Source organism: Heptranchias perlo, chromosome 15, assembly GCF_035084215.1.
Source record: "Heptranchias perlo isolate sHepPer1 chromosome 15, sHepPer1.hap1, whole genome shotgun sequence".
NCBI lineage: Eukaryota > Metazoa > Chordata > Chondrichthyes > Hexanchiformes > Hexanchidae > Heptranchias > Heptranchias perlo.
Genome location: NC_090339.1, coordinates 25482845 through 25508344, shown reverse-complemented (window position 1 = coordinate 25508344; position 25500 = coordinate 25482845). Strand labels below are relative to the sequence as shown.

Here is a 25500-nt window from a genome sequence, read left to right as displayed (position 1 = left end):
GGGGGGGGGGTGAAGTGATCTCTACAGCAAAACCTCCTCTAGAAAAGGGAGTCCTGAGAACAAGTCTCTTTTTTGGGATGCTACACCTTCTTAAAGTTTTGTATGCAAAAGTGTGCTGTGCAAGATGTGATAGTGGCCAACTGTACATTGTCACACAAGGAAGAGGGGAGTACTGATACCTGAAACTCAACACTGGACCAACTTCAGAGAAAATATCCTTCAACTGTTCTTCTGTAGCTTCATATGGAATATTCCCAACTGCAAATGAGAAAAGGCATAATAGAGGGAGAATTTCAAATCAATTTAGGAACCAATATTCACTTTCCAATTCTTTAATTTTTATTTAAGTTTAGTGCTTACATTTTACAGAAATAATAGATTTCTTCAAACAATGTTTGCACTGTAACTAAACAAATAGGGGAAAAACAGGATGAGAGAAGCAGCCGAGATATTTGCCAGCTCCAAAAACCTTATGATTAAGTTGGTTTTCCAAGACAGGAGAGCATATATTTTCCACATTAAAGAGGATCTTAGCTTCCCTGGTGAGTCAAGTATGAAGACGCCGAGTTGCCAGAACCACACTGTCTAGGAAGGTCAATCCCTGATCTGTGCTGAGCTACCTTTTTGGACAGGGCAGTGGTAGGAATGCTAAATGTCCTGGATATTTCTGAGTTAGAGGGACAATTGATTAGTGGTCCCTCTCCTGGCTGCTAACCAGCGACCTATGCAAGAAGTGTACATATGCAGTTGGTGGGCAGGACGATAATATTGGCAAAAAGGGGGTTTTAGAGACATTTCTCCATTCATTCTTCAGACGTACTTGCAAAGGGTCGACAACTGAAATCTCTGTCGTTTCTCTCTACAGATGCTAGCGGATCTGCTGCATATTCCCAGCATTTGCAGTTTTGTTTTTATCTAAACTTTTCTGATCACCTCAACAGCATCTGGATCCACATGGACTGGGCTGAGGGGGAGGCTACCTGCTTTGGTGGGATACATTTATCAGGCTCCACATCTAGTCTCAGTGTTTCTTTATCCTGCCCCAGCGCCATTTCCACACTGAACTTGGTTTCCAGTCCGTCTTTCTCCACCTGCCCTCAGGTGCGGTCTCCAACTAAACACGCAGCGCAACGGCCGGTCTCTCCCTAACCCTCTTCCAACAGTCCATGAGCCGCCCGGACATCTCTAACTACCACGGAGCGTAGCGAACGATCCGATATTTGATCGGACCTTCCCCAGTTTCCATTAGCGGCTCCGCCCAGACCCTTACCGAACACGGAGCGCAGCGAGCGGTCTATCGCCGGGTCCCGCACCAAGCTCGCCATAGCTACCGCTCTCCGCGCCGCTTCCGGTAGCAAACGGAAGCCACCTCGATAATCCCTCCGCCTGTACCCTAGCTCAGGGTTCCGGGCGGCACTGACGATTGTGGATCACATCTCGGATCAGTTATAGTCCAATGTAAATAAAAGATCGATTCATGGAAAAGAAAAGTGGCGGGAATGAGGATCGAGTGGCCTAAGTTTGAAGATAAGTGACGCTGAAAGCAGGTTGGAGCTTTTCCGACCTTGGACTGGGGGAGAGGAGTCATCCTCAGAGAAAAAGGGGGAGCTGGGGCTGGTAAGGGGAGAGAATAAACAACAGATTGTACAGGCCTGTGCTGGGGGTGCTGTAATGTTACTCACTCATGGAGTAAACTTTATTTCTCACTGCCCCTGTTGTATATTTGCTCACCTGGACTGCCATAGGTAAGCAGAGCATTTTTAATGTAAGATTAGTTTGATGACTCTCCTGAAGGTGGTGACACATGCTGGGATTATGGCAGCACAGGCAGCTCTCTGGTACTGTACTATGATCATTCTTCATGCGAGAGCCTAGATATTGATTGTCAGCATATTAATGAGCAAAACAGCCTAGCCCAATCTTGCCCTCCTCACCTGACATCCACAGATATGCATTTTTCAATCACCAGCAAAGGCAGAACTTGCATTTACATTACATTATTTCCAACATTACAACAGTGACTACACTTCAAAAGTACTTCATTGGCTGTAAAGCGCTTTGGGATATCATGAGGTCATGAAAGGCACATTCAAGTCTTTCTTTTATATAGCACCTTTCTTACCATCAGGATGTCCCGAAGCACTTCAGTTCATTACTTTTAAAGGCCAATCACTGGTGGTCAATTTGTGCACAGCAAGGTTCTACATGTAGTAATGAGATAAATGCCCAGTTAATGTATTTTGTGGTGTTGGTTGCGAGATAAATGTTGGACAGGACATTGGGAGAACTGCCCTGTTAGTAATCAGGACCAGGCATTCTGACTGATTTTGTTTCCCCCTCCCACACTCAAGGCTGCCCACTTAAAAACCTTGGCTCTTCTGGCCTGTGTGTCTCAGTACCACGGTGCATGATGCATAGAATCATAGAATTGTTACAGTATAGAAGGAAGCCATTCGACCATTGAGCCTGTGCCAACTCTTTGTAAGAGCAATCCAGTTTGTCCCATTCCCCTGCTCTTTCCCCGTAGTGCTGCAATTTTTTTCCCTTCAAATATTTATCCAATTCGTTTTTGAGAGCCACGATTGAATCTGCATCCACCACCCTTTCAGGCTGCGCATTCCTATTCGCTGCGTAAAAACGTTTTTCCTCACATTGCCTTTGGTTCTTTTGCCAATCACCTTAAATCTGTGTCCTCTGGTTCTCGACCCTTCTGCCAATGGATACAGTTTCTCTTTATTTATTTTATCTAAACCCGTCGTGATTTTGAACACTTCTATCAAATCTCCTCTCAACCTTCTCTGCTCTAAGGAGAACAACCCCAGATTCTCCAGTCTATCCACGGAACTGAAGTCCCTCATCCCTGGAAACATTCTAGTAAATCTTTTCTGGGCCCTCTCTACGGCCTTCACATCCTTCCTAAAGTGCGGTGCACAGACTTAGACACAATACTCCAGCTGTGGCCGAACCAGTATTTTACAAAGGTTCAACATAACTTCCTTGCTTTTGTACTCTATGTCTCTATTTAAAAAGCCCAGGATCCCGTATGCTTTCTTAACTATTTCTCAACCTGAGCTGCCACCTTCAAAGATTTGTGCACATATACCCCCAGGCTCTCTGTTCCTGCACCCCCTTTAAAATTGTACCATTTAGTTTATATTGCCTCTCCTCATTCTTCCTGCCAAAATGTATCACTTCGCGCTTCTCTGCATTAAATTTCATCTGCCATGTGTCTGCCCATTCCGCCAGCCTGTCTATGTCCTCCTGAAGTCTATTACTATCCTCCTCATTGTTTATTACACTCCCAAGTTTTGTGTCATCTGCAAATTTTGAAATTGTGCTCTGTACACCCAAGTCCAAGTCATTAATATATAACAAAAAAAGCAGCGGTCCTAGTACTGACCCATGGGGAACACCAGTGTACACCTTCCTCCAGTCCTATAAACAACCGTCCACCACTACTCTTTGTTTCCTGTCATTAGCCAATTTTGTATCCATGCAGTCACTGCCCCTTTTATTCCATGAGCTTCAATTTTGCTGACAAGCCTATTATGTGGCATTTTATCAAACGCCTTTTGAAAGTCCATATACACAACATCAACCGCATTGCCCTCATCAGCCCTTTCTGTTACCTCATCAAAAAACTCAATCCAGTTAGTTAAACACGATTTGCCTTTAACAAATCTGTGCTGGCTTTCCTTTATTAATCCACACTTGTCCAAGTAACCATTAATTTTGTCCCGGATTATTTCTAAAAGCTTCCCCACCACTGAGGTTAAACTGACTGGCCTGTAGTTGCCGGGTTTATCCTTACACCCTTTTTTGAACAAAGGTGTAACATTTGCAACATTTGCCAGTCCTCTGGCACCACCCCCGTATCTAAGGGGGATTGGAAGATTATGGCCAGCACCTCTGCAATTTCCACCCTTGCTTCCCTCAGCAACCTAGAATGCATCCCATCTGGACTGGGTGACTTATCTACTCCAATCATAACCAACCTTTCTAGTACCTCCTCTTTATCAATTTTCACCCCGTCCGGTATCTCAATTACCTCCCTTTTTACTGTGACTTTGGCAGCATCTTCTTCCTTGGTAAAGACAGATGCAAAGTACTCATTTAGTACCTCAGCCATGCCCTCTGCCACCATGCGTAGATCTCCTTTTTGGTCCCTAACCGGCCCCACCCCTCCTCTTACTATTTATATGCCTATAGAACACTTTTGGATTCCCTTTTATGTTAGTCGCCAGTCTATTCTCATACTCTTTGCCCCTCTTATTTTCTTTTTCACTTCTCCTCTGTACTTTCTATATTCATCGTGGTTCTCATTAGTATTATCAATCTGACATCTATTATATGCCCCTTTTTCTGCTTCATCTTGCTCTCTATCTCTTTCATCATCCATGGAGCTCTGGCTTTGGTTGCCCTACCTTTCCCCTTCGTGGGAATGTACCTAGACTGTACCTTCTTTAAAGGCTGCCCATTGTTTGACTACAGTTTTGCCTGCCAATCTTTGGCCAGATCCACTCTCTGCCCACTGAAATTGGCCCGCCTCCAATTACGTATTTTTACTCTAGATTGCTCCTTGTCTTTTTCCATAACTTACCTAAACCTTATGATACCCACTGAGCCATTGGAAGAACTAAAGATTAACTTTGAATTATTTTTAAGCACACTTGTAAGGCAAAAGATACAGAATTGGGACATTGATACCTGAGAAATGAGCATAAATGCTTTAAAAAAATATTATACAAAATATCAATGACGGGATCATAAAACTAGTTTTATTTAATTAAAAGAACACATTGCCTACCTATAACAATCTGCAGACCTGTCAAGTTTCAGTTTGGTTTCAATTTTAAAAATAAACACTGCTCCATGTTTTTAAATATGCTTCTGATCTGTGTCGCTCATTTTAATCTTGAATCTCACTCCCTATATTTCCTACATATTGGCAGTTCTAATGAATGCACCAATGAGGAAATGCACAATGTGCACAGTGAGTTTATTCAAAGCATGTGTTAGCATTCTGCAGATTACACCTAGAACTACTCATCCCCTTCCCTCCATGGTTTCAAATGTCCTGTTATTCTAGGGAGAAAACCATGTGCCTTCAGTCACTGATGGAACTAAGAAGCCAGGATGTTCAAAGCCCTATTTAAGAGATAAATGCTAGCAAAGCCATTGATGTTTACTGCATCTCGAATATGTATTTGCATGGGCATTTCATCTAGTATTTGACTGTGTGTGTCTGTGTAGACCATTTTCCAGGCATAACCATAACTGGGAACAAGTCCTTTTTGTGTGTGCTAGGGACATTTTGTACTATAATTCACTACAAAGAGGGGCACACTGGAATGGTTTGACGTGTGGAACAATTAGTCAGGACCTCTCTATGAGTCTCAACAGTAGTTATAGCCATTTGCTGCATCAGAGATAATTAATTTGCTTATATTTGAATGTGTTTTTTTAAGATAGTAAGAGACTTGCAGTTATGGAAGACTGAGAATGCAGACTGAAGCTATTGCAATTGTGACTCAGGCTCAGTTTGCACAAAAATACAGGTGAGGCATCAAACAGTTTTGTAGGTGTAAGAATGCCATGCTCGTCAAGCAGGAAACAGACTGTTACTTTATTTAAATCTAATTTTTTATTGATTTTTTTCCATAACTGATACAAATAATTAGAATTTTTCAATAATAGTATATCATATTTCACATCCAACAATATTTGTCTGGACCAGATTAACTCCCATCTTGAACTACTGTTTACTTTTCCAATCTTTTCTGTAGTTGCCCTTTGATTCTCTGAAACAATAACAATAACAACAACTTGCATTTATTTAGCACCTTTAACATAGTAAAACGTCCCAAGGCGCTTCACAGGAGCGTTATCAAACAAAATGTGACACCAAGCCACATAAGGAGGTATTAGGACAGCTTGGTCAAAGAGGTAGGTTTTAAGGAGCATCTTAAAGGAGGAGAGAGAGATTGAGAGGCGGAGAGGTTTAGGGAGGGAATTCTGGAGCTTAGGGCCTAGGCAGCTGACGGCACGGTCGCCAATGGTGGAGCTATTAAAATCGGGGAGCTGCAAGAGGCCAGAATTGGAGGAGCGCAGAGATCTCGGAGGGTTGTACGGTTGGAGGAGGTTACAGAGATAGGGAGGGGCGAGGCCATGGAGAGATTTGAAAACAAGGATGAGAATTTTAAAATCGAGGAGTTCCCAGACCGGGAGCCAGTGTAGGTCAGCGAGCACAAGGGTGACAGGAGAACGGGACTTGGTGCGAGTTAGGATACGGGCAGCAGAGTTTTGGATGGTGGAAGATGGGAGGCCAGCCAGGAGAGCATTGGAATAGTCCAGTCTAGAGGTAACAAAGGCATGGATGAGGGTTTCAGCAGCAGATGAGCTGAGGCAGGGGCAGAGGTGATGTCAAGAGGTGGAAGTAGGCGGTCTTGGTGATGGAGCAGATATGTGGTCGGAAGCTCATCTCCGGGTCAAATAGGACGCCAAGGTTGCGAATGGTCTGGTTCAGCCTCAGAAAGTGGCCAGGGAGAGGGATGGAGTCGGTGGCTAGGGAACAGAGTTTGCGGCGCGGACCAAAGACAATGGCTTCGGTCTTCCCAATATTTAGTTGGAGGAGACATCTGTTTGTTAAGTGTCATTAAAAGAATTGCCCTTCCAAACCAGGGAACGAATCACTAAGGCTGCTGCCATGAAACCTCCTAGAATAACACGAACAAAGCTCTGAGACTGGGACTACTGCTAGCTCCACTGTTACACAGCAAAGATGCTTCAAGAAAATATAGCCCCGCCCTTTCTTCCTACCGCTTCTTCCCTCCTGCACCTAGGCATATGGCACCCTAATTCATCCACAAGAATGATACCATGAGTGAGAAAATAGATACCAAATGGAGGGAGTTGCAGAGAAACTTCATAAATTGGAATTGTTTTTAAAAGTTAGAAAAAATAAATAAATGTATTTGGGACATATCTCGAGGTTGATACCCTACACAGTACTGACCCCTCGCCCCTCCCGGCCTTCCCCTTTAATGTGAATCTTTGTATCTATTGTAAAAAATATATAGTTCAAATGTCATTGTTAAATATGTTGCTTCCCTTGCTATGAAATAGATAGATCCTGCTACTGATGTCTTAAGCATAGCATCTAGAATGTTATGGCCGCAATCTTATTGCAGGATCCCTGAAAATCAACCTGCTCTGCTTCCTGTTTTCCTCCTCCCAGTTCCTGCCTGTCGCTCCTGCTGCTTCAGGGGATGCACACCGTGATTGGGAGTTCCTGATCTCTCGAAAGGAATGAATGCTGGAAGATAGGCTCCATGAGCTGAGAAGGGGGAATGGGGAAGAGTGCTGTCATGAACTGAGGTGCAGGGGGAAGATGAGTGCCAGTGTGAACTGGCAAAGGAGGAAGGATAATAAACAACTTAACATTCAATAAAACAATTTGACAAGCAGATTTATGACAACTGAGATCAAAATATACCCACAATAGCCTACCATGTCACTGCAAGAAATGAAGGAAATCCCTATAATTTTTGCCACCATCCTGCAATTTTCCAATGGCCCTGCTCATAAGTTGAATTTTGGCACGTCTCTGATTATTCTCTGAACCACATTTGACAGAGGGAGGGGCTCAATGGGACAATTGGGGAAAAAGTACAAATTCTAGATTATTTGAATTGAGCATCAGATTTTAATAAAAGAGACCCATTAAGCATTAGAGATCGCTTAGTAATTCAATTTAAAGAAGCCCGTAAAATCAGCAGTCTTCCTTCACCCCTGACATCTGAAGGTGTTGTTAACCTCCTTTAATTTTATTTCCTCTCACAGACAGTATTTAGAGAAGAATGGCATTCTAAACATGGCCTACAGCCTCCAGAAGCAGCCCGATGGCTCAGTGGCATTGCCTGTGATTTTCAATAAACTCTGTCAGCTCCATCTACTCAACCTATGTGACACTGTGGCTCCAGGAAGTACCTGCACAATCACAGAAATGAAGGTAGGATTTCTCACCCCACTGGTGCACACAACAGCACGAACATCTGAGCTTTCACACGACACTAGAATATCGGAGGCGTGGAAAGTGATTGCAAGGTGCTGACGCGTCATCTGGTAGTTACTTTGAGAAGAAATTCAAGCAAGATAGATTTATTAATGGTATACCATAAATCCAACTTATACATGGTGTAGACTACAAAGTTACAGTTGCAAGCCAAATTGGTAAAAGCGGGCGATTTAGTTCCTGTTCGTGACTATTAGGCCCCAATATTACCAGGGAGGCGGGATGGCAGTCGGGGGTGGGGGGGGGGGCGACTGGGCGCATGGGTAACCTGCCCAGTGAAATCGGTCCATTCCCCACGCGATCGCAGGTAAATTGAAGGCACTTACCATGGCTTCCGGCTTTCCTGTCGTCAACCTGCGCAGCGGGCGGACTGCGCACCCGCATCACAGGCTGTGAGCTGGAGGAGCCCTATTTAAAGGGGCACTCCTCCGATGCTACTCCTGCAGCAACCAACCAAAAGTACAGCATGGAGCAGACCAGCGGAAAGGCTGCTCCCAGATTTAACGATGCCTCACTCCAGGTCCAACTGGATGGGGTGAGGAGGAGGAGGGAGATTTTCTACCCAGCGGACGGGAGGAAATGGCCTGTCTCTGCCACCAAGAAGGCCTGGCTCGAGGTGGCAGAAGAGGTCACCAGCAGCAGCAAATTCTCCCACACCTGGATCCAGTGCAGAAGGCGCTTCAATGACCTAACTAGGTCAGCCAAAGTGAGTACAATTACTCATTCTCCTACACTCCATCTTCCACATCACCGCCCCCACCCCACAACTCCTTCTGCACTGCCAACACTACTCTATCACATCACTCCTCACACCCACTCAAATCTCACCCTCAACTTACCTGCATTTACTCACCTCCCCAGTACTCATCCCACCACTACCACTCAACCCAATCCTCATACAATGTCATGGCTCTGTCTCATATTCACCCTCTGATGCATCTCTTTCACGGTCAGCCTCACCCAACCAATGCAGTCAGTGGTTGCCATGTCACCATCCCTCACTCACGCCTCTCTACTTTCTCCCCTTATAGGAGAAGAGAGTCCAGAATGCACGGGAGAGGGCGAAGACCGGAGGGGGGCCGCAACATCAGGTGGTCCTCACGGACGCGGAGCAGGAGGCTCATGAAGTGAGCCACACCCTTGAGTGCCTGTCCGTTGGGGACGCCGAGACTGCCACCCGACAAACGGCTGGTGACAGAACTTTAACATTCAGCACTCACAATAGCAAATGATGTTAACGTGCCTTGCCATCTTCAGCACCTCAACATCTGTCATCATGCTTAATATTGCCTTCTGTTCTCTTACAGGGCCTTCAGCGACCGCCGTGACGGTGGAGGGCGATTCCTCAGAGGACCTGCCAGCCTCTGAGGGGACACCGTCACATCTGAGCACGCCATCCACCAGCGCAGATACACACACCTCGGTGGGTTTCCGTCCTCAGTTAGTTGGGGTCGCACATGGTAAGTCACCACACACATGTGAGCATGAGCAGACACTGGTGGCAGGGGCAGCTGTGGAGAGTCCACGTCGGTGGGAGCACTCTTCTCCAGGCTCTGCTCAGCTGGACACAGATGCTGAACCCTGGGGGCCATCCTTTAAAAGGAGAATGATCGAGGGGCAGCAGCACATTTGCGAGGTACTGAAACAGGTGCCACGCACACTCTCCACAATCGCACAGAGGATGGAGGAGTCCAACTCCTGCACGAGTGGAATGGTGGCACAGGTACAGGAGGGAATTTCTGAGATACTGTCACAGGGACGTGAGGGCATCTCTGAGAGAATGTCGCGGGTAAGTGCGGGAATGTCTGCGATGGAAGGAACGCTAGCCTTCATTGAGCTTCAAGCACGGCTCACCAATGAGTCCAGCGATGCATTGATAACGGCCCTTCAGACTCAGGGTGAGCAACTTTCTGCCACCTTGAACAGGCAGGCAGATACACTGGCACTGGCCTTACAAAGCTTCACACATGTCCTCCAAACTGTCATACAGCAGGGTGGTAGGAGTGATGTGGGCCTGGTCCAGGAGAGGGATGGCCACTCAAAGCGCTCCCACATCTCACCCGTTGCCCCCCTCTCAACCAGTACCCACAATGCTGCCTCCTCTCCAGGTGGCCGAGTCTGCATATGCACAGGTGCAGATGGAGCAGTCTTTGGAGGGGCCCTTACGGGCACCAAAACCCAGAGGGCGTAGGCCCAAAGCATCTAATCGATCAGGGCATGAACAAGAGCAACCTGCCACTACCTCTGCTGCAGCCACAGTGGAAGCACCATGTAGGAGTAGTCGGAAGCGAAAGGCAAAGGTTTTGTGAGCACAAACGGGATTCACAAGGCTGTTTGACGGTTGGTCATGTTTTTATTTATATTTGATTTTTGTTAATGGCACATTAAATATTATTATTGTCACCACTACTGCCATGTCTTGGCCATTCCTGACTAGCTTGTGTTATAAGTCCCTTTCATGAGGTTCACCCTGAACACCCAGACTTGATGCCACCCATTGGGTCACTCCACAGTGGGTGTATTATAGTTGCACGACTATTTTGTGCAGGAGGTGGGGGAGGGGGCTGGTGTGACCGCTCCTCTGTCCAGGTGGTGAGGACTGGACTCTTCACACTGTCTGATATTAGGAGAACCGTTCACATATCAGTGACTCCCTGGCCTCACGAGCAGCCAGGTGAATCGCTGTTCTGCCCATGGGTTGCTCCTCCTGCTCAATATGGGTGGCAGACGTGGATGGGGCCTCCTCCAGCGGCACCACTCTCTGTTGTGCCTTGTTGTGCAGGGCACAACAGACGACTATAATGCGTCCGACTCTTGTCTGGTGCGTACTGAAGCGCTCCCCCAGAAGGATCAAGGCACCTGAAGCGCATCTTGAGCAGCCCTACAGCATGCTCAGTTGTACAACCTGGTAGTAATGTGCTGTCCTTATATCGACGCTGTTGCTCGGTGGCGGGGTTCCTCAGAGGTGTCATCAGCCACATGTGCAGGGGGTATCCCTTGTCCCCGAGGAGCCAGCTCTTGCGGGTGTTCGGCGTATGGAAGAGGGCGGGATGTTGCTGTCCCGAAGGATGAAGGAATCGTGGCAGCTGCCAGGGTATTTGGCGCACACGTGAAGGAATCCCTTGCGGTGGTCACAGATGAGCTGAGTGTTGATGGAGTGATAGCCCTTCCTGTTGATGAACAGTCCTGGCTCATGTGGAGGTGCTCGTATTGCTATATGGGTGTAATCGATTACACCTTGCTCCCGTGGGAAGCCAGCCACAGCGTTGAATCCCACTGCCCTGTCTGTCTGGCTGAGGTCATCCATGGGGAAGTTGATATAGTGCGAGGCCATGCGAAACAAGCCGGCGGTGATCTGCCTTATGCACTTGTGTGCAGACGACTGAGAGACCCCGGTGATGTTCCCGGTGGCACCCTGGAACGATCCAGAGGCGAAGAAGTTGAGGGTAGTGGTGACTTTGACAGCAACAGGTAAGAAGATGCTGCTCGGGCCAGCCGGGAGCAGCTCGGCATGAAGGAGGCTGCAGATGTCCGCGACTACCTGGCGACTGACTCTGAGCCTCCGTATGCACTGCTCCTTAGAGAGGTCCAGGAAGCTGAGCCTCGGTCTGTGGACCCTGTGACGAGGGTACTGCCTCCTGCGACGCCTCTCTCTCTGTTGTTGCCCTCCCTGCTGTTGTGCAGGTGCCTGTGGCGCAGCACTGTGTTGTGGAGCTCCACATGGCGGAGGTGGACGGCGTGCCTGGCGAGGCTGATGATGTTGCTCGTCCTCAGATGAAGTGATGAATGCAACTATGGCGCCCCCCCCATCCCGACGGTGTGAGTTTGAGGGGGTCCGCAAAGTAGGTAAATGTGTTTGCACAGCAGAGTTCAGAGTATAAAGTAATAATTTTGAGTGGAATGACAAAGGTGTTGCAGCCAAAACTTTGTCTGAAGTGACAAGAGTGCCCTGCTGCAATAAATGAGGTGTCCCCCCCAACTGTCAAATAATCCTTTGCATCTCCCACTGGCTACTGGCTGAAACATGTCTGCTCCAACAGGAAGTGTTTCCCACAGCACGGGAAACACGCTGAGGATCCTTCAAAATTACACCCCTGCCAAAATCTCCAGTCAATGAAGTCTGTCACGTACCTCAACTACCTAAATAAGAATGTAAATTATCATCCTGCCAGTTTTAATTGCCGGTGGGAGTCCCACACGCGGGAGCTGCGCGCACACCCGAACGTGTCATCGGAGGTCAGCGGGTTGGAGCCGGGCTCCGAACCCTCTCCGGGATTCTGCCATTTTAGGAGCCCCCCCGCCCCCAACGCACCCGCTCGGCCATCCAAAAATCGGTCCCTTAGCATCATTTATTTAATATCATCAATTTGATCTGTTCAGAATAAAGAATTACCCACCTTATAAGGCAAATGACCTAAATCCAGAGCTCCTGCCACTATAGACTGTGGTAGGATACACCGCTGAATTTGCCATAGTGAATACACATGGCTTTTGTCTACCCTACTTTCAGAGTACTTACTCTCAGCTCCCTCAGTGACTTACTGAGTAAATGTAATGTGTCACTAAGTCACACAGACCAGGTCCATCTTGAACTGTGCTGCATTATCTGAGCTCAGCTGAGGTAGCAACTGAGATCCTGCAGTCATTCTCAGCGCCACTGGGCGAGGAATGGTTCCAACTCCTGATCGCTATCCACAACGTTCTGCTGGAAAATGGTTGTGTATATGAATGTTAGTTGAGAACATGATCAGGGTCAGCTGATAGTTGAATAGCTAGCTGGCATTCACTGTCCGGGCTCACACCTGAAAAATGGATGAGGCATTGGTGTGCTGCAAAAACCTATGAAGCTGTATCCAGGTAAGAGTCAATGCCTTCCGGAGCAGAGGGGAGGAAATATGACTGGCATGGTGATGAGTGCTGTTTATTTAACGTGCAGCATGGAATATTAGTTAAACAGGAAAGCAACATGAAGGCACGGAAATGTGGCCAGTACTATGGTGACAACTGTGTCCAGCCAGTTTTACACTAACTGGCCAGCAGACAATTATGGTGCAATAAATAATTGACCTCTTTAACTACTTCCTCCTTCCCCCCATTCTACTTTAGAATCAATTGTCACATGCATCTGCTTTTCTCTCAATACTGCTTCCTAAATGTTTTACAAATATATCTTTCAGAACCCAATATCATCCAAGAAGTCTTTAGCAATATCCTCCCACCAACGACTGCAGGAGAAGCTCTGTGCATTGGTGAAGCGCAGTGGAGTGCTGTGGACTGACCAACTGAGTAATGACCTGCCTCAAGTGTGGAAGAGGCATGGAGACATGATTGTTCTGAATGACAATGCATTCCAGGCAGAAATCTGGAAAAGTTTGGGTAAGACTTAAAGCATGAACCGTTTGGAGAACATTGCAGCATAAATTCTGCTGGTAACCTCAGTGCTAGGGAACCTATTGTGTGTTTCCTCTGGATTATCTTTTTGCTAACTCACTGGGGGCTAAATTGGGCTGCGTAGCGCCCGTTCTGTAGGCGCTATGCGGACACCTAAGCCCCGAAAATGGCACCCGAGATGCACGCACACATTTCTGGCGTGACATACGCAGGACGCCGTCTTGGTAATGGTGCTTCCGCACCTAACGAACGCCGGCAGCATGTAGAGTAGAGAACTTATGACATAAAGCAGTGTGCAATGCTGATTTAAAGGGACCACTGCTATTTTGGAACTCCACGCTCCAGCCAACGCACTGCCTGAACAGGTCTTAAATGGCATGGTGGAACCCCAACCAGTGCTATTTAAAGGGATCATGCAGGAGTTCCAGGTTAGTTGCTGGATTATTGCTTCTGGCTGCTGGTGCATTTGTACCTGTTTTTAGAGGTCTCCTATACTTGAATACTAGGACTAGGGGACATAGCCTAAAAATTAGAGCTAGGAGTTTCAGGAATGAAGTGAGGAAACACTTCTACATACAAAGGGTGGTAGAAGTTTGGAACTCTTCCGCATACGGCAGTTGATGCTAGCTCAATTGTTAATTTTAAATCTGAGATTGATAGATTTTTGTTAACCAAAGGTATTAAGGGATATGGGGCTAGGGCGAGTAAATGGAGTTAGGTCACAAATCAGCCATGATCTCATTGAATGGCGGAACAGACTCGAGGGGCTAAATGGCCTACTCCTGTTCCTATGTTCCTATGACAGGGAGTGGGCTGGCTAGCTGACAGGCAACAGCAAGGGCACTGGAAGAGTGGCAGGGGTGGGACAGGAATGTTGTCATCCTGAGAGAGGACAGCAGGTTCATGTTCCATGGAGCTACTGCCACTTGCTGTCTTCTGTTATGCGCCACCTTCTCCTGCAAGGAAGCAGGAAGTGTGTCGGTGAATGTCCTGCAAGATGTTTTGGGTGATGTGGATATCATGATTGAATAGCTGTCAGTGTGTGACCTGTGAGTTGTGATTGTGTGGCTTGCAACAGTGATAATGTGTGAGGGTGAGAGGAAGCATCTGGTTGGAAGAGTTGAGTACTGATTGAATAAGTTTGTTGTTAGGGGTGATGGGAGGGTGTAATGCTTGGAGCAGTGGATGAGGCTAGTGGTGCGTTTGGTAGGATATGCCACTTGACAGTTGAACTCACGCACCTTGACCACTCGTGTCAAATCATTGCATTTCTTCCGGCACTGTATCCATGTTCTTGGTGCTATGTTCCTGGCATGGACCTCGTCTCCTCCTGCCTCCCACCACCTCAGGAGCATATGTCTGGAGGGTCTCTTGCCCCCCCCCAACCCCTGCAGATTTAGGATGCCCCTCCTTCTGTCCACCTCTTGCACCAAGGCCTCTAGTGCATCAGCAGATAACCTTGGTGCGCGCTGTCTCGCAGGCCCGAAACTCAAATTGGCAGATTGGTGGGGTCTGGCATGCAGATTGGAGGATGTGGGATGTAGTTTTGAGCAACCTTTATTCAATATTTTAAAATAAAACCACAGTTTTTAAACTTAAGGACGAGACCTGCATCTATGTTTTACGTGTGCGATTTCTGATCTCCATTCAGACCCATATCTTATCTTTTGAAAATATTAGAGTCCCGCAAACTTTGAGCAGCCAAGTTGTTGCTCCTTAAAAATTCCAGAATTCCCATCATCATCATACTTCACTATATTGCAGCACAGATTCACTTTGCAATTGACTGCCACCACTTCCTGCAGCCACAGTGCACCTCCTCTTTAAGAGGCACAGGCTGCCTTTAAGTGGTGCTAGCCACTCCCGATATCGGGCCCCCCTGCTGGTGTGTGCAGCCACTCGAAAGTGCAGGTAGTGCTGGCTGCACGCAGCAATCACTGAAATCACCAAGCAGCATGAATGTTATGTGCTGCCTTCATCGCAACGACTGGCCGCAGGTTAATCGCGCACCACGATCCTAGCACCCATTTTCAGGGGTTAACCAATTTAACCCCCACTATATTTTCCCTCCTCAATCCATTCACCAACTAAGGTCAGCAGACAATGTCTACCATTGCCTTTCTGAGTCAGCCACTGGAATGCAGTCCAGGAATCTGCTGATGTGTTTTTCCTTCTGAGGGGACATGTCTGACCTCCACATAACAATGTAGCTGAGATCAGGAATGAATGATTAAACCAGTGCCCAAACAAAATGAGCGAATTCATAAAAACATAAAACACAGTCACAATAGTGTAATTCTGCACAAACATATTTACCTGCATTCTCTGAGCTTTCTCCCATGCTTTAGAACTCCAAAGAGTTACTGTATGTGGCTTCATGAACCATTAAAATGTTTTCTAATAATTATTACATTATACAACCAACTGTATACAAAAATTTGCAAGGCTACAGGAAAGGGCAGGGGAGTGGGACTAGCTGGATTGCTCTTGCATAGATTCGGTCCGTGCTGTAACCTTTCTGTGATTCTACACTGGCGTGGAGCATTGGAGTGCATACCATGTTGCAACCTCAGATGTGTTGCCACGGAGGATATCACATGGTGAGCAGTGTGTATATTTTTCATCTTTGCTAACTTTAGTGAAAAATTAGACACTGGTATCAGGCGGGTATTCCTGCTTTATACTCACATCTATTTGTTTTCACTAAAATCATTGAAGAGTGGAAAATACACCTGCAGGGATGGAGGGAAGATCAGAGCCAGAATCATGCTTGGGCAGCTCTTGAGGAGCATTTGCTGACTATTCTTGGGGCAGCCCAGGTAGAGGCTTAGAAGGCACACAGCAGAGGAGACCCAAGAATTTGTCAGAGGAGAAAATAAGATTTTTGGATAAAAACAAATCTTTTTTTGAACAGAGATAAATAAATCACATTAGATGCTTAAAAAGGCTAAAATTGCTCAGTTAAAATACATTATGCACTTACACTAAAGAAGATTGAGATTTTTTTTGTGGTGAAATCCAATGCTGAACTCTTGGGTCAAAGCTTGCTATGGAACCTTTGATTTTTCTGATGCTAAGTTCTGGATCTTTGGCTGTGGTTCAATGAGAAGGCTTAGAGCAGAGAGCGAGAGAAAATAAAATCAGGAAAAGTCACCATGTAGCCTGTCTGCCCTCTAAGGTGCTGAGTGATTCATGACATGGGGGCCGAAAAGAAGGGAGGCAAAACAAGTTAAGCAACATGAAAATCACAAGCTGTTATTTTTATTTGTCCCTGATATAGAACTAAATGAACTTTAAAATGTACCTCCTGGTTTGCTTTTTGTTCCTTGTGTTGCAGAGCCAGAAGTGTGGCAGGTGGTTGCTGATGCACTAGGAGTAAAACGCATTGCAAAAACAGGCAGAATATCTGCCGATGGCTTTCGGACTCCAAAAGTGACTTTACTGCTGGGAGATGATGCCTGGGTTCACCACATTGATAACGGCATCAGGTGAGAGCAGAATAAACAGACATAAATTATATCCCAACTCCCAAAGAACTTAAAGTTCCCTGCACAGGCAACATTGCCAATGGGACTGACTGACTCTTTCTCAGTAATGGTCTTTATGTAAGCGTGATAAATTTCTTCCATTAAATCAAACAGACATCAGGGGCTCGATGTTAGCAGGGCTGCGGGTTCTCGGTGGGGGGGCTATCGGGTGCGTGGGTAACACGCCCGGCGAAATCAGTCAGCCACCCGCGCGATCGTAGCCCAATTGGATCCACTTATCTGGTCTTCCGGGTTCCCCGCTGCTGATCTGCGCGTCGGGCGGGCTGCGCATGCGCAGTAAGATCTGTCAGCTGGAGGAGCTCTATTTAAAGGGGCAGTCCTCCACTGACAGATGCTGCCACAAACAGAAAAAATTACAGCATGGACCAGCCCAGGGGGAAGGCTGCTCCCAGTTTAATGATGCCTCACTCCAGGTATCAATACACGGGATGAGGAGGAGGGGGAGGACAGAGATCTTCCCCCTGGCGGGCGGGAGGAAGCGGCCTGCCTCTGCCACCAGGAAGGCCTGGCTCGAGGTGGCAGAGGAGGTCACCTGCACCATCAACATATCGCCCACCTGCATACAATGCAGGAGGCGCTCCAATGACCTCAGTGGGTCAGCCGAAGTGAGTACACTTACTCTTTCCCCTACACTCCGTCTGCCACATCACCGCCCCCACCCCACATCTCCTTCTGCACTGCCAACACTACTCTGTCACATCACCCCTCATACCCACTCAAACCTCATCCTCATCTTACCTGCACCTACTCACCTCGCCAGTACTCATCCCGCCACTACCACTCAACCCAATCCTCATACAATCTCATGGCTCTATCTCATACTCACCCTCTCGTGCATCTCTTTCACGGTCAGCCTCACTCAACCTGCCACTACCCGTGCTGCAGCCACAGGGCATGCATCACATATGTGCAGTAGGCAGCGTAAGGCAAACGTGTCATGAGCATGAAGGGGATGCACAAGGGTGTTTGAAGGTTTGTCACGGTTGTTACTTATATTGAATTTCTGAGCAACTCACATCACATATTATATTGGCACCACTACTGCCATGTCTTCACGAATCTTGTCTGGTTTGTGCAATAATGCCCTTTCCTGAGGATCACAATGAAGACCCACAACTGATGCCACCCATTGTGTCACTGCAGAGTGGGTGTAGGTGTATTTGCAGGGCTCTTTTGTGCAGACGGCTGAGAGACGTCGGCGATGTCCCCGGTTGCACCCTGGAAGGATGCGGAGGAGAAGTTGTTGAGGGCAGTGGTGACGTTGACAGCGACAGGTAAGAAGACGGTGCTCGGGCCAGCCGGGAGCAGCTTGGCATGAAGGAGGCTGCAGATGTCCATGACTACATGTCGAGTGACTCTGAGCCTCCGTGTGCACTGCTGCTCAGAGAGGTCCAGGAAGCTGAGCCTCGGTCTGTGGACCCTGTGGTGAGGGTAGTGCTCTCTGCGACGCATCTCTCTCTGCGGTAGCTCTCCCTCCTGCTGTACAGGTGGATGTGTCACAGCACTGTGTTGTGGAGCTCCATGTGTCAGAGGTGGATGGCGAGGCTGGTGATGCTGTTCGCCCTCCGAGGAGGTAATGACTGCAGCTACGGCGGCCCCCATCCGGAAGATGTACATCTGAGGGGGTCCGCAAGGTAGGTACATGTCTCTGGACCCCGGGGTAAGTCTGCAAGTTGGTGACTTTGATTGTCAGGAAGGAGGGTGGTGGAGGCCAAACTTTGTCCCAAGTGACAGAGTGGCCTCCTGCAATGAGTGAGGGTCTCCCCCCCCACCCGTCAAATGGACCTTTGCAGCTGCCACAGGCTGACAGCTGCAACAGGTCCATTTGACCTGGGAGTGTTTCCCCCAGTGTGGGAAACAGTCCCAGTTTGCTTTAAAATCCCACCCCTCCTCACATAATCCCTTAATCAGGTCAGCTAATGACCTGAACAAGCAAAATAAATACGTTCAAGTGGCATCCCGCTGGCTTTAATTGCCTGCGGGATTCCCACCAGTAGGGGCTACACGCGCACGCCGGCGCGTCAGTGGGGAACCTGGAAGTGCGTGGGTTCGAGGCGGGCTCCGGTCCTGCTCCGGGATTGCCCGATTTTCGGGGCCCCCCCCGCCAGGAACGCACCCGATAGCAGGTGCTAAAATGCTGCCCCAGAAGTTGTGGCACAGCTCGGCTTCCTGCACTGCAGAGAGGCAGGACACAGATTTAACCTGTGATTCCTCTGAGTCCTATCTCAGCTATATCATTAGAAGAGACAATGAATGGAGGTCAAGCAATTCCAACACAAGGAACAGAAAAAACAGACAGTGTGTCACCCTATGCCTCTGTTGTGTTAACTTTTAACTGCCAGTTCAGAGTAGCACTGGCCATCTTAGCACATCTTAGCATGTGCAGTGAGATATAGAAGGACACAAAATAGAAAAAGGTAATATAAGAAGCACAATTTTTAAAAATGTGTTCATTATATATGAATATAATATGGTGGAGAAATAAATGGACCAATTGTTCAGAGTTGGCAACATGATGTAGCACCTGTGTACAGTGCCACATAATGATGGGGTGAAGGTTCAATTTCACCCACCGAGATGTGGTTATGAGGTGACCCCAACCAACGGCCATGCACTTCCCTACTAGAAGGGAGGGAGTGAGGGTCATCTCCGGCCCTCTCTCTTAGTAACCAGTTTTAGGATTGGCAGAGATGTGGAAGCAAGTTGTTTCTCCCTTCCCCTCCACTCCCCCCCCCAGTTCTCCTTGTGCAGTTGGACCATGGAAAACCATGAGTGAAAAAAATGGAGTGGAAATGGAAAGAGTTTACCTCAATTAAGTAAATACATATTGACCTTAACGACCACGAGTCAGCGTGATCATGGAGAAGTATTAGACCCTGAACCTGAGACTACATGCTGAAGAAACATTTATACCAGAAGTGATGAGTGAAGATGTAAATACTGTAAATCCTGTTAACATCCTACGCATTCCGTTAATGGATCATATTTTTCTACCCCTTTAAGTCTTCTCAGTGAAGTGCCACACCATTATACAGGCAACCTGCTCCTATGCAACTTTCTGCAGCCAATCCTTAATCAAACGACTTAATACAGGGGCAGGAGTGTGTAATATTTGGGGGCAGGGGCAGTCTTTTCGCACAAGGCTCTTGATGACCTCCCAGCAATGCTGTTACCCTTGCAGCAGCTGGGTAGACTGCTCAGGGGGGTTACTTTTTGGCAGTGAGGAGATTCAAATCAGGGAATCACTGGTTGCAAACCTAGCACCTAACTCTGAACTGCAGGAGCCCACAACCTGTGTCTGCCAATGTTTACAAATTCCTCCATGGCCTCTGCACCCTACCTCTGCAATCTCCTCCAACCTCAGCCCACCATCCTATAGTCCTTCAATTCTGGATTCTTATGCAGCTGTCTTCCCATCATTCCTCACTTGACGGTAGAGCTTTCATCTATCTAGGCACCACCTTCTAGAGCTCCTTCCCTCAATGTCTTTTCTTTGCTACAGATTCAGTCTCTGCTGTGATGTCCCCATCAGCCACAGGGACAGCACAAGCAAACCTAATTCTGTCCTCACATGATACCCAGTTACTGAGGACGATGGTAGCACCTCGACTGCTCCCCAGATGAGGTACACTAATGCAGCACAAACCGGAGACCAAACTTTGATGGTCTGTATGGCTCAGCTACTCGGTGGATAGATTCACGGAGTGATCAATGAGTATCAAGTTGAGAATAGACACTACAGGAATTAGGTCATAAGCTGCAATATAGCCATGCCCCTAACGTTAGCTCTTCAACATATAACATGATTTAATTAGATAGTTAGAAAGAACTTAAATGTTCCTCAGATTCGTCCCAAGGTGCTTCACATCCAATGAAACACTTTTGAAGAATAGTTACTGTTAAGTAAGCAAATGGACACCATTTTTCACACAGCAAGGCCGAAAAAAAGCAAGTTAATGAATAGCCAGATGAACTACTTTTGGTGGTGGTGGTTGAGGGAGGAATGTTGGCCAGGACACTGGGAAACTCCCTGCTCCTCTTTAGTGGCGTGGCATCTTTTATGTTTACCTGAGCATGCAGACAGACCCGTGGTTTACTGTCTCATCCAAAAGATGTTTCATCCAAAAATTTGATAGTTAATTTCAATAAAGGGGATCAATAGCATTTGGGGAATAGTTTTGGGATTTGGTCTTTTGAACCTAGGACCCAGTCGTTGTCAGATTGTGGGATATTCATGCTGTAAATTTTTTTTAAATGTTTTATTGCAGTTTTTCTCAGTTACAACACAAAAACACAGTCATATATCCATTCATTATTGGTGAAGTATACAGCACATAGGGTTCACCGTATATAAAACAAAGACATCAAGTGGTAGGAAGTGAGCCTTACATAGCAGGTTATGGATAGCCCAGGAGGATCGCTCTGATGAATGGTGTTGCTTGTTAATGATGTGGCTGCCTGTTGGAGCGATGTCATTGCCTGTGGAGTCTTTTGGCTGTATTGTTATAACTTTGTGTATTTTCCAGGCCAGGTGATTTGGATCCTGTCTCTCTGATGCTGCCTGGGCTATGTGAAGGCTGCCAGCATATTTTGGAGATATGCGTTTGCATTTATATTCTTTTCGAAAATAGTTGTTGCTTCTTAAAGTGATCATTATAGTCACAGAAGATTGGTGTAGCTCTATCCATAATACTATAGCATGCCTCATGTATTTTTACAGATACACCTTTGATGTCACCAAATGCATGTTCTCCTCTGGAAATATCACAGAGAAACTTCGGGTCAGCTCTTTTGACTGCAGAGGGGAGGTGGTTGTGGATCTGTATGCAGGTAACATTGAAAGTTAACGGCATAAGCATGATGGGCCAAATGGCCTCCTTCTATACTGTGTGATTCTATGAATCTATAATGTCTTACTGTTTGTAAAGATGGTGCTTTTCATTTCTGCAACATTACAGGAAATGGTTATTTGAAGGGAAACTACATTCATTTTATCAATTCAATTGGCACTCACTTGGCAGCATTCCACTTTGTTCTTCTGTGTAAGGGAGTTTAATTAACATCAGTATAGATGGAGTATACTTTAGAAGGTCTGCCCTTTTAAGCACATCATATTAATTGAGTTCTCACACTATCAGTAAATCATCTCAGCCGATGTCCCTGATGACACAGCCAATTAAGTACTTCTGAAGTGTAGTCACTGTTGTAATGTAGGACCCTGGATATAAGAGGGTCAGTGAGGATCTCAATTGAAAAGTAACACTGTGTTATGATACTCAGAAAGGGAATGTCATACATGGTATGCACTGGTATCACAAATGCCAGTTACAATGAAATAGCTTCATATTTGTGAATCATGGGTTACTGGTAATGTAGTCTCATTCATTTATTACAAATGTAGCTGATAATGATAATATCCTTCGGTTAACTCTGCCTCTGCAGGAATTGGTTATTTTACTTTACCGTTTCTGATGCATGCGGGCGCAGCATTTGTCCACGCCTGCGAGTGGAATCCACATGCAGTTGCTGCACTAGTGAAGAATCTGGAAGTAAACAAAGTATCGGACTGCTGTAAGATCCACAAAGGTGACAACCGGCAGGTACTGTCTGATGTGCCCACTGTTCCTCATAGAGTGGCCTTCTGTTCGAATCTTACACAGGTTTCTGTATTTGGTCGGCCAAAGGAGGGGAAATCTTGAGGAATTACTTATCCCTAGGATATAGCTGATGGATATCTTTTCCAAAAATTCAGTCTAAGCATAGTACTGTTTTCAGGCTCGTTCTGTCTTTAAAGTTCCGAGGCATAGGTGATGTCGATGTATACAGACTATTTAACTTAAGACTGTGAGCACAGAACTGAACAACGCACGTTTAAAATTAACAAGCTACAAGTGAGAGGAGGTCAGAAGGAACTCTTCCCCCCCGCCCCCCCGCCAGCCGCTCCCTCGGCCCCTAACAAGAATAATGGAATGTAGAACATATGCCCAAGAAAAGCAGTTGAGGCTGAGACAATAGTTCAATTGGATGAATACCTGGTTGGGAATAGGATTGGTGATTATAGGGATTGGTAGAAACTGGGCTAAACAAATACTCCATGGGACAGAATGGTTCTTGTGTTACGGAGCATGGATGGGGATGGGATAGGCAAGGGGAAAAAGTGATGACTAGCAGAGAGTAAACCAGGATTTATTAGTGGGGATGAGAGGGTGATGGAATATTCTGAAGTTTTGCCCTTTGGGGTTCAGGGTGTAAGAGAAAACTTTACTCTACATTTGGCCTGTGCTGTACCTCAACTGGGAGTGCCTGATGGGCAAGCATTGTGGAAGTCTTAAACTGAATGTAACTCATAGGCTCCAATATTTACGGGGAGCGGAGGAGCGTGGTTGCGGGGGGAACCCAAAAATCCCGGGAATGCACAGGTCCTGCCCAATTTAACGGCAGGATCTCATTATCATTTTCAAATTCCATTCCCCGCCCGGCAGACCATTGGGGACGATCCCCGGCAATCGGTTGAAGGCGGGGGGCTAAGACCAGTAATCGGAAGGGAGGGAAAGATCAAGGATTTGGAGGGGGGGATCGACCGATCGCGGGACAGAAGGCTTGAGATCACGGATTTGGAGGGAGGGGGTCGGCCGATCGTGGCAGCAAGGAGATGCCACAATCCACAGAAGGTTTGCTTGGGGAGCACCCTTGCTCCTCTTGGCGCACATGCAGTGCTAGAAAAAACATTTACCTCCTTGATCTGGCAGCTCCCTTTAGCTGCCGGGTATCCCGAACCCTGGGAAACCCGGACGGACAGCGTTAAATTTAAATCAGTCTCCCAACTGCACTGTGGGAGCCTGATTTAAATATTAAAATGAAGTGTCCCATCTCTTGAGAGTGGGGCATAGACACGGCATAAAACCCGCCACCCTAAAAATGGCAGCAGTACGCGGCTGGTTGGGGTCGTGTTTCGCGATTTTTTATTTTTAACCCTCCAACCCACTTACATCCGTCGTGGGGGCGTTCATATCAACCCCATAGTTTCAGCTGGAATGCATTTCTATAGCAGTGTAACATTGGGCAGTCAATTCAAATAAATATTTTTATTTTTATGGCCCCAAAAGTGATCCCAGCAAGTCAACCAGAGGGTACATATATACCTCTTATTTTTTTTCAACATAATTTTTCCTCCTCCCTTTGAAGGCCTCCTGGAGCCATAAATATAAATAAGCAACCTTTTCCCAGAACTCTACATTTGGCTCCCAAGTCAGCTACTGTAAGGCGGGTAGAGGTGTCTTGATGATGTTCTTCCTTTTGATTCTAGTTATTTTTAATGAGGTGTTTGAAATATCCTTTAGTTATAAATCTATAATCGAACCCTTTTGTGTTTTGCAGCTCCATCTTCACAACCTGGCAGATCGAGTGAATTTGGGACTCATTCCAAGTTCGGAAGAGGGTTGGCCTGTAGCATGCCAATTGTTGAAAGAGGATAGAGGAGGGATTTTCCACATTCATCATAATGTCAGCCTGTATCCTGAGAACAGAAATGCACTCTTCAACAGGAAGAATATTGATGCAGGTCCTTGTGAAGAACAGCAGCAGAGTTTAACAGTAATGCTTCCTGCTTCAGGGACTGAGAGAGCTGGGAGCAGCTCTGAGACTACAACTCCTGTATTCACACATGCATTTAAAAGGGGTGCTACTGAAGAGAGCATACTCAGCTTGAGGTGGAAAGGACTAGATAACAGGTCAAAAATTGGAACAATCGGTGGGACAGGCTGTGTAAAAAGGACATTTACTCATCCAGAATGGCAAACTTGGGCAGAATCAGTGGCATTAAGGATTAGGAATTTACTAGAAACTCTCCATAAAAGGCCATGGTGGACAAACATCTTACATATTGAACATGTGAAGTCTTATGCACCACACATTGACCATGTTGTACTGGACTTGGAATGTAGGCCATGTGATGAGAATTGAAGTGTGCTGCAAGTACAGTACTAATCTTTTCACACACAAATAATAATTCATGAAGGTTGGGATTCCACAATTACCTGAACTCATATATATTTATCCTGGTTATAAAGTTCTTTAAAACTTTCAACCTCCTTTTAAAAACAAATTTGTAAATATCACTGCCCCTTGGAGCAGTACAACATGGGCTCACGTCTGTGATGAGTTTGAATTGGCAGAGGTCTGGGAGTTGGTTACCTGCCCACCATTTCATAAGAAGCAACCTGCTGGTGCTGTTATAATTTGCCTTCAACTGGATCAGCCAAGGAATAGATTAGCTTTACTCCTGCCCCTTTCAACCTTGGAGGTTAGTCTGGATTCAAGGTAGGGGAGAAAAGAAAAACTAAAACATTAAATAAATCGTATTTTGCAAATCTGTTTTGTTACAAATAAAGATACTTTGAAATCTGTTCATGTTTTCACTTTTCTTTATTAACATATTTTAGGATAACTCCCTACACTATCTTCGAGTAGTCTTACAAACAAATATCC

General features: G+C 46.5%; 2 protein-coding genes across 8 annotated transcripts in view; one reads left to right on the top strand and one right to left on the bottom strand.

The window, feature by feature from the left end:
• The window catches only part of cstf2 (cleavage stimulation factor, 3' pre-RNA, subunit 2), a 58148-nt gene extending 56772 nt beyond the window's left edge, over positions 1 to 1376 (bottom strand). For all 3 annotated transcript variants that reach the window (XM_067996931.1, XM_067996933.1, XM_067996932.1), the window contains exons 1-2: positions 1271 to 1376; positions 180 to 258 (exon numbers count right to left, since the gene is read on the bottom strand). In XM_067996931.1, the coding sequence (XP_067853032.1) occupies positions 180 to 258; positions 1271 to 1325 (134 nt within the window). In that variant the 5' untranslated portion in view covers positions 1326 to 1376. The remainder of the gene's footprint in view (positions 1 to 179; positions 259 to 1270) is intronic.
• A 4-nt stretch (positions 1377 to 1380) lies between these two features.
• Positions 1381 to 25418, top strand: trmt12 (tRNA methyltransferase 12 homolog). 5 transcript variants are annotated; one of them, XM_067996937.1, is made up of 8 exons: positions 1381 to 1547; positions 5473 to 5558; positions 7843 to 8011; positions 13252 to 13450; positions 16803 to 16953; positions 21734 to 21843; positions 22456 to 22613; positions 24391 to 25418. In XM_067996937.1, exons 2-8 carry the CDS (start codon positions 5503 to 5505, stop codon positions 24973 to 24975), a joined length of 1428 nt encoding a protein of 475 aa, XP_067853038.1. In that variant the 5' UTR covers positions 1381 to 1547; positions 5473 to 5502; the 3' UTR covers positions 24976 to 25418. The 5 variants fall into 5 exon arrangements, with proteins under 5 accessions (XP_067853038.1, XP_067853036.1, XP_067853035.1 ...); XM_067996935.1 differs by having other exon boundaries at positions 5469 to 5558; XM_067996934.1 differs by having other exon boundaries at positions 1381 to 1617; positions 5469 to 5558.
• Positions 25419 to 25500: the final 82 nt, after the last annotated feature.

What these genes read in the sequence shown, in the direction of transcription:
- trmt12 (XM_067996937.1), top strand. Translation starts at nt 5,503, where the DNA reads ATGCAGACTGAAGCTATTGCAATTGTGACTCAGGCTCAGTTTGCACAA. An exon ending in CAGTTTGCACAAAAATACAG is followed by an intron (nt 5,559 to 7,842) that starts GTGAGGCATCAA and finishes TTCCTCTCACAG; the next exon opens with ACAGTATTTAGAGAAGAATG. An exon ending in ACAAAGGTGACAACCGGCAG is followed by an intron (nt 22,614 to 24,390) that starts GTACTGTCTGAT and finishes TGTGTTTTGCAG; the next exon opens with CTCCATCTTCACAACCTGGC.